Source organism: Camelina sativa, chromosome 7 (assembly GCF_000633955.1).
Source record: "Camelina sativa cultivar DH55 chromosome 7, Cs, whole genome shotgun sequence".
Classification (NCBI taxonomy): Eukaryota; Viridiplantae; Streptophyta; class Magnoliopsida; order Brassicales; family Brassicaceae; genus Camelina; species Camelina sativa.
The window spans coordinates 850,388-858,657 of NC_025691.1; the positions used below are offsets into that span (position 1 = coordinate 850,388).

General features: G+C 31.5%; 1 protein-coding gene across 1 annotated transcript; it reads left to right on the plus strand.

The window, feature by feature from the left end:
* Nucleotides 6,960-8,065, plus strand: LOC104699692 (homeobox-leucine zipper protein ATHB-12). Its single transcript, XM_010415031.1, has 2 exons — nucleotides 6,960-7,407; nucleotides 7,569-8,065. Exons 1-2 carry the CDS (start codon nucleotides 7,051-7,053, stop codon nucleotides 7,926-7,928), a joined length of 717 nt encoding a protein of 238 aa, XP_010413333.1. The 5' UTR covers nucleotides 6,960-7,050; the 3' UTR covers nucleotides 7,929-8,065.

Here is an 8,270-nt window from a genome sequence, read left to right on the forward strand (position 1 = left end):
GAAATTTCTTATATATTTTTCTATCTCTCCTGTGTTCGTCCCCCATCAGATCCGGCTGAGATCAAGGAAGAGAAAGAGGGAGAGAGAGAGAGAGAGAGATGAGTGAATGTGGTGATGAAGAGAATGATGAGAGGGATAAGTAAATAAGAAGAGGACTCAAGAGAGAGAGAGAGAGTAAGTAGTGGAGAGAGAGCCAAAGCTATACAAGACAAAATAAACATGGGTTCTGGGTGGCTAGGTCCTACACCTATTTACTTGTTTGTATATTTTGTATTTATGTTTTGGTCAAACAGTGTAAAAATATTTCAAGTTTCAAGATTTCAACGTAAACATTTTGATTTACTTTTTGAGACATGTCAATGGATTTCTCATTTTACCATGGTATTTTACTTGTTAAAGCAAAATCAAAAACGTAGTCCATGTCCCTCATTGTCCTTGAATCTTTTTATATCATACCCATAATATAATGAGTGATGTATAAGAATTCATTTTCTCTTTTACTTAAGCTTTTGTGACGACGATTTGACCAAATCAAAGGGGGAAAAACAAGGAAGATGATAATCAGTGAGCGTGAAAAGGAAACAAAGAAGGGGGTGAAGGTAGAGAAACGATCAAATCACAAAGAAAAAAAAATGGAATAGTAATAATTTATATTAGTATACAAAGATAATACTATAATAGTAGTAGATGAAAAGAAATGGAAAAGGGAATCAAAAGGAGAAAAAGGGGTTTGTCTATAAAAGTTAGTCAGAGGAGTGGTTGAGTTATTGATCTGCCCAATATCACCATTCTTCATTTATTGTCTCTCAACTTAATATTTTTCCATTTTCTTTCTACTTCTGAAATTAATTTTGCCATCGTTTCCTTTTCACTCTTCTGTTTCATTCAACTTTTATTACTCCATAAGATTATTAAAAAAACATTATTTAAATTCTCTTGATTATTTTCTAGCACATTTATCCTTTTTAGTTACACACATACTGACTTACTGAGTATATATATATGCGAAAAAGTACGCGAGTTACACTTCATATATATTGGTAAATTTCCACATTTATTAAGACTAGCAGTTAATTAGACATAAATAAATCAACTAGAGTCAGCAAAATCTACTTCAAATTTCAACTATCTTCCATTCTAAAAACGGGGGACAAAAAAAAAAGGAACTTTTTCGAAGAAATCCTTTTTGCGAGACCAAAAAGTCTTTCCTTTTGTCAACCAATATCTGCCTGTATTTGTGTGTATACTATTGCTTAAGAAATAACACGATAATTCATGCCAGCTGTTATATATAATTGATGAAAAATATTACTATATCTATATCTATAAGATTTAACTATATTCTAGTTTTACGATATAAAGACTACAAATAATGTATGTGTGTAACATATAAAGAAACTGTAGCAGTCTTTGATTTAAATTACATGAGCGATCGTTTATAGCATAATTAGAAGAATTCATCTCTTTTGGACCTTGTGATGCATTCATTTTTTGTTATAGAAAAGGTCTTAACGTATTTATTGTCTTTTCATACATCACCAAATACAAACAGAAAACTTATTATGAATTTTTTTTAATAAAGAACAGAGATTGTAGCGCTAGCTAGAGAGTGCCCGCGACATGTGCTGCAACATTTTGTTGGTTTCCTAATGTCCAAGATACCTAATGAAAAATCTTCCCGTTATATATATAAACAGGGGAAACTTATATTGCATTATATAACAAAAAAAACTATAATTTCAAAATTCGCATGGTCTATAATTATATGCAAAATTATTTCACCGTAGCCTCTTAATTAATATAGAGTTATTGACAAAAAAATGTAAGAAATGATATCACTAATTTTATTAACAAGTACCTCGCATACATATAATATATATATAACATATTATCTATAAATTCCTGTATAGTGCAAAAAAAGTTATTAGAGAAAACCAAACATCTCCTACGTACTGCAACCCGACTATCGATGGAAAGACACGTGACTAAACCACAAAAAAACAGGTATATGAGTTGGATTTCATCCGGTTCTTCAAGTTGTCAACGTAGAATCGAGATGTTTATAGTCTTTTTACACATATATGTACAAAAAAATGAAATGCATGCGTATGTTAGTAGTGTAAGCGTGGGGAAATACGTAGACTGTGCATGAGAATGACAAATGGAGAAGACGATTCTTACAGCTCCAATTTCAACGTTGTTGACAGTCTTCGAGAGTTGTGTGTTGTGTCTTGAAAGAGAGAAACCAAGAGGAAAACGTCAAATCCCCACGTTATCCCGCTCCTACGTACATTCCTTTTTAATTTCGTATAAGCAAACAATTATACCATCTTCTAGTATGCTAATCATCTGTTATAGTTATACCTCTTACACATATATACGTGTCTTTCTCATTTGTGAAAAAAAGAGAGTATCCATTTCTAATAAGACTTAGCTTGTGACTTCGTTCCAATATATATTACATAAAAAAAAGTAGGAAATTTTTACGTTTTTGATATAATCCTCAATTTTGCATCATAGCATTATAAATATCCACAAAGTAAATGAAAATTCTAGACAAGAGAGCATAAATTTTATAATTATTTTGTTTACTTTATATTACGACATGGGCATGATAATTTTGAAATTTCAAACTATCAACAGCAGTAGTTAAAGTAGTTTTATTCTTGATTCATATAGAACTGCGGAAATTTCGTACTATAATTAAAAAGTTAAAATTATATATTGTGCTACTATATTAGTACTATACAAATAAATAAATAAATATAAAACTCTAGTCCAGCTGCACTTTAAATATGCAATTCCTTAAATTAAGAGAAAAAGGTAAAAAGAAATTACTAGTAATATAGGGTAGGGGTAGCATTGTAATTAGGGAAAAATGAAGGAAGAGCGAGAGAGTACAATAGTAGCATTTAATGCCTCTTTGTTCGTATTCTCTGCCACTCCCCTTCTTCTCTCATTAATTACTCTCTCTCTCTCTCTCGCCTCAGATTCCAAACTCCTTAAATGATTTTTTTTTTAATTGCACCTAATTCATTTGTTTTAATGTCTTTGTGGTCACTATGAAAAGATTGGAAATTTTCATACTGGTAAAAATTAAAAATAGTACTATACTATATTAATATATTATACTATATATTATAAGAAACATTCAAAGGTCTTTTGATAAGACGCTTGTCATAGCATTTTTTTTACTGTTCTTTTTACCATGTCCTCTAAAACATCTCCATCACTCTTTTCATCTTTTACTTGTCTTCTTTTTAATACTAATATATAATAAGCATACATTACAGTACTTCTAATCATTTTTATTTTGTGTGTGTGTGTACGCGCAAAACAGTACTTGTAATCTTAAACCTAAAAATGAATGAAAATTGTTGCCAAGAAAGCCCATTTGGTTCAATTATTCAAGTTACCGCTGTTTTGCAATTGGTCCAGACAAGCTGAATGGGCTTCTAACTTAAATAGCTTCTCCTTTGGGTCTTTAGGTACAATGATAGTCCGAATCCTAGAAGATTGTATAAACCATACTCGATTCTAAGTGTGTTGCTGATATTCAAATCTTTCATTTACAAAGAACTGGCAAACGCACCGAACGCATCCCAACGGGTCAAAATGCCAATTTTGACGTGAGTTGTTTATCAAGCCTAAAAAATGTTTGAATTTTTTTTATCATATGTTTTGGTCACCTTAAAATGTAAAAGTTGCCAGTCTTTGAACCTTTTCAACGACATAATAAAGAAACCTCTGCTAAGTACGAATTAAACCATTTAGCGAAAAAAAAAAAGTACGAATTAAACCTACTCAACAACCATGCCTTGCACGTGAGCGGAACACAGTTTCCTTTTAAACCTTCTAGACGAATCCTAAGCATTCCGACACTTCAAAAGTAGTTAAATAAGTAGCGCAAGATTGTTGGCCATTAGAGTTTCTCGTGATAGAGAATTTAATCTTAAATTATACTCTATACGGTCTGTAGACTGTAGATAACAACAACAATATACTGAAATATTAATCAAAAGTCCTTTTTATAAATTTTAATTATCTTTTATTATAATTTCTTTGTAAAGGTTACTATCATCACATATAATTTGTTTTTTAGGACGGTGGTGAAATAAGTGTCTCTTCCTCATTGGATTGGCATCTTATCATGAACCCTACCTTGTCTTGAACAAGGTGAATTATATTAATTTGCATATGCATGTCATATGTGTATCGGTAAGCTTAAAATCGATCGGCCTTTTTCTGTCTTTCATAACACCGAGCTTACTTAGTCAACAATGTTTTAGTATCACGTCCTATTTAATGACGACACTTAGGTTTTTTTCAGTAGAAGCATTAAAATGTATATTACTTCAAACACTATACATCTCGAAATCAAAATTCATATTTTGTAGGAGAGATCCGAAAAAGAAATAAAAACTTAATAGATGTTTCGTAAGCTTTACACGCGGCTAGACGAAGAGGTTGGAAGGATATACAAAATACAAACAAGTCATGACAAGGCGCCTTTGAGAAAAAGTAATAAAAAAATATGGTGTAATTTAAACGTTTTTTAATGTTCGATTGGTTCGATGTCTGAAACTATATGTTTAAAAACCATAAAGAAAAAACAGATTTCGCTATATTTTTTTCATATTCCAACTATTGAAATTGCTCTTAAAATTTGACAAAACAAAAAAATTGCTCTTAAAATTTTAAACTACTAAAAACATAACTGGATTAAGAACCGGGCTGTAACTAAACTCGATCGATTTTACTTTCTTAAGTTTTTAACAAAAAACACAAACCATAACCAATTCATTAGGAAAGCAAAAACTGAAAACAGAATTAGATCTCTCTTCGAAAAATGAAAAATGGAAAAAACAAAAAAAAAGGGTAAAGAGTAAAGACATCTTCTCTTACGCATCTTATCAACAACGGCTAACATTTAATCTAACTTCGACACGTGATAACATTTGTCGGACGCAATATTCAGAGACAACCACAAAGTAACCACCACGTCACTTTTTTTTAGTTTTCTTTATCAACTTAGCTTTCTGAATGGTGCCAAATGGCAATGGAACAGTGGTTGATACAACTTTGATTGCTACTTGTGTGAAATTACATATCTTAATTCATTACATTGTATATACCAAAAAATTCGGCCTTTCCTTATTGAAACAACTTGATTTTAGTCATTCTCTCCAAAATCAAAGTTTTCTTGATATAATTCCTGATTTTGAAGCACATTAATATGTATGAGTTTTTTTTTATTCTTTTTAATGAATGGCTCAAGTGACGTTGGATCGATGAAGCCGCCGGAGTTCACAAATGGCCAAATTTAATTTGTTGTTTGTGTTTAATAAGTCAAAAGAGATTTCCGAGAAGCAAGGTGAACGTAACCTTAAACTAAACATTAAAGCATTTATTATATAAGTTGCGTTTGTCATAAATATTAGTAGTACTAGTTGCTTAAACTACAATTTGTCAAATGCCATGGTTGAGATAAGTATAAATATGAATTATCGTTACTCGTTAATTAGTACTAGTCTACTAGATAGTATAGGAAGAATGCAAGAAAAGTTTAAATAAATAATAGGAACAAAACATTTGGTTCTATTTTTTTCTTCTTCTGAATGGATACATAATTCTTTTTAGAAAAAAAAAACTAAAAATGGCCATGGTAAAAGGAAACCAAAACGATATTAAGCCAGTTTACTTCTTTTAAGAAATAATCTAAATTGAGTTTACTTTTTCATTTGCCAAAAAAAGGAGTTTGCTTTTCATTTGCATGGAAGTCAATATAGATCTAAAAAAAAAGAATGAAAAAAAATTATAAAAGCCATGATCTCGTGATCATCTTCTTGTTTTCCGTGTAACGAAAGTAAACGCGTAGAGCATCGCGTAAACTACAGTACGATATGTGGTGTGCAAAATATATCTTCTTTCTTTTTCTTTCTTTCTGTCAGCTATCTATACTATTTTAAGAATATAAACCCTGAAAGATAGTGAATCTAACTAAATTGAAGAGTTACACAATATTTTTGTCAACTTTATTACCGCATACGATCACGAAATTAACTATGATTAGTCTTCTTTTGGAGATAAGCGAGATAAATCAAGACTAGGTTAAATTTATATAATACTCTGATGAAAAGTCCCGTTTAAACGTGTTTCACGTAACCGATCGACCTCCAAACTCCAAAGGATGGCGTGCGAGTGACGACAAATTAAATCTCAAATGAAAATGAAAATGAAAAATATTTAAATCTTATGATTCGTGATGTATTCTAGCACCCGTCGAACATCCTAATATGTGAATGTGGAATCTCGTTACACAATCGAATAAAATTATTGCTTAATAGATCTGACTTTCTCTCTCTCTTTCGTAATGATTATCTATCAAATATTATCTTGACTACAAAAGTATCACAAGGCATTTGCATCATCACATGTCAAATGATGAAATATATGTTGTTGGTGCATGTTAAAACATAGTACAATGATTTAAAATACCTTTTCTACTCTTTTAGTTATTTTAGCAAACGGTAGAAGATGAATCTAGCTATAATAAGATTGCTAAACACGACTTGAACGATCATTTAAATAGTTATATGTATATTAATCACGTCCATAAAATGATAATAGAACATATGACAACAGATTAAATCTTTAAAAGAAAAAAAGTTGGAAAATATTATCACTACTAGTTAGATGATTAGTTCACATCGAAATGAAATACGACTTAAACTGAAAGAGACCTGAGACAATTCGTGTCGAGCCACAAATTTTGGACCTATATATTTTTAGCCCGTTGTTCCACAATACTTGCAGGGTCTTACTTAATGAATTTTTTTCGTCTTGGTAAAATAGTTAATGAACTTTCAAAATTAAAAATAATAACAATCTGAGGCCCTACACTGCAAAGCACACACAGTAACTCCCACATATATATATAAAGCGGCCAATATCAGCAACACAGAGATTCCAAAAATAAAAGAAACAAATAAATTCCAACACCTTCTCTCCTAATCGCAATCAAGAAACTTGCAAGATCTGGTAAAAACCATGGAAGAAGGAGATTTTTTCAATTGTTGCTTCAGCGAGACTAATAGTGGCATGACCATGATGAATAAGAAGAAGATGAAGAAGAGCTATAACCAGAAGAGGTTTAGCGAGGAACAGATCAAGTCACTTGAGCGTATATTTGAGTCTGAGACGAGGCTCGAACCGAGGAAGAAGGTGCAGGTAGCTAGAGAGCTAGGGCTGCAACCAAGACAAGTGGCTATATGGTTTCAGAACAAGAGGGCTCGTTGGAAAACAAAGCAACTTGAGAAAGAGTATAACATTCTCAGAGCCAATTACAACAATTTGGCTTCACAATTTGATATCATGAAGAAAGAAAAGCAAGCTTTGGTCTCTGAGGTACATAATGATTCTATTGTCATCTTTATCTTCAATAATTTAAAATAGTGATGAAAACAAAAAAAATTGACATGATATTTTTTTATAAAAGTATAAACAAGAATATGTGAATAATAACTATATTCTTATTTTTTTGGAATTAACTAATCTCTATTTTGCAGTTGCAGAGACTAAATGAAGAGATACATAATAAGCCTAAAGAAGAAAGGGATCATGAGTGTTGTGGTGAACAAGGAGTGGCTCTAAGCAGCAGCACAGAGTCACATAATGGAAAGTGTGAGCCAGAAGTGAGGTTAAATCAAGGGATTGTTCTGTGTAATGATGATGGTGACAACAACAACATCAAAACAGAGTATTTTGGGTTCGAGGAAGAGACTGATCATCACGAGCTCATGAACATTGTTGAGCAACCTGATGATAGTTGCTTGACATCTTCTGATAACTGGGGAGGTTTCAATTCTGATTCTCTCTTAGACCAATCTAGCAGCAATTACCCTAATTGGTGGGAGTTTTGGACATAAAAACCATATAAGAAGATAGAAAAGTGATTAGAAAGAGTGTGGATAGTTTTGTAGGATGTTATGTAATAATAAAAAAAAATCTTGTTTTCGATCTATGTTTTTGCTATGTTCAATAAAGCCAAAATATAAGTAGTAAAGTCAAAACACTTTCACATAAAAGTAAACAAACTAGATCACTGAAGTCTGAAGATGAGCTTCAAGAAACTATTGAGAAGAAAAATAAGTAGCATATGATGAGACGAAAGGCAAGTTTTGAACTAATCAATGCAAATTCCAAATTCTTCCTAATTCCATGTAGACAAAGACATCACTGCAATAACAGATATTTAAATGAGGATGAAG

What these genes read in the sequence shown, in the direction of transcription:
- LOC104699692 (XM_010415031.1), top strand. Translation starts at nt 7,051, where the DNA reads ATGGAAGAAGGAGATTTTTTCAATTGTTGCTTCAGCGAGACTAATAGT. An exon ending in AGCAAGCTTTGGTCTCTGAG is followed by an intron (nt 7,408 to 7,568) that starts GTACATAATGAT and finishes TCTATTTTGCAG; the next exon opens with TTGCAGAGACTAAATGAAGA.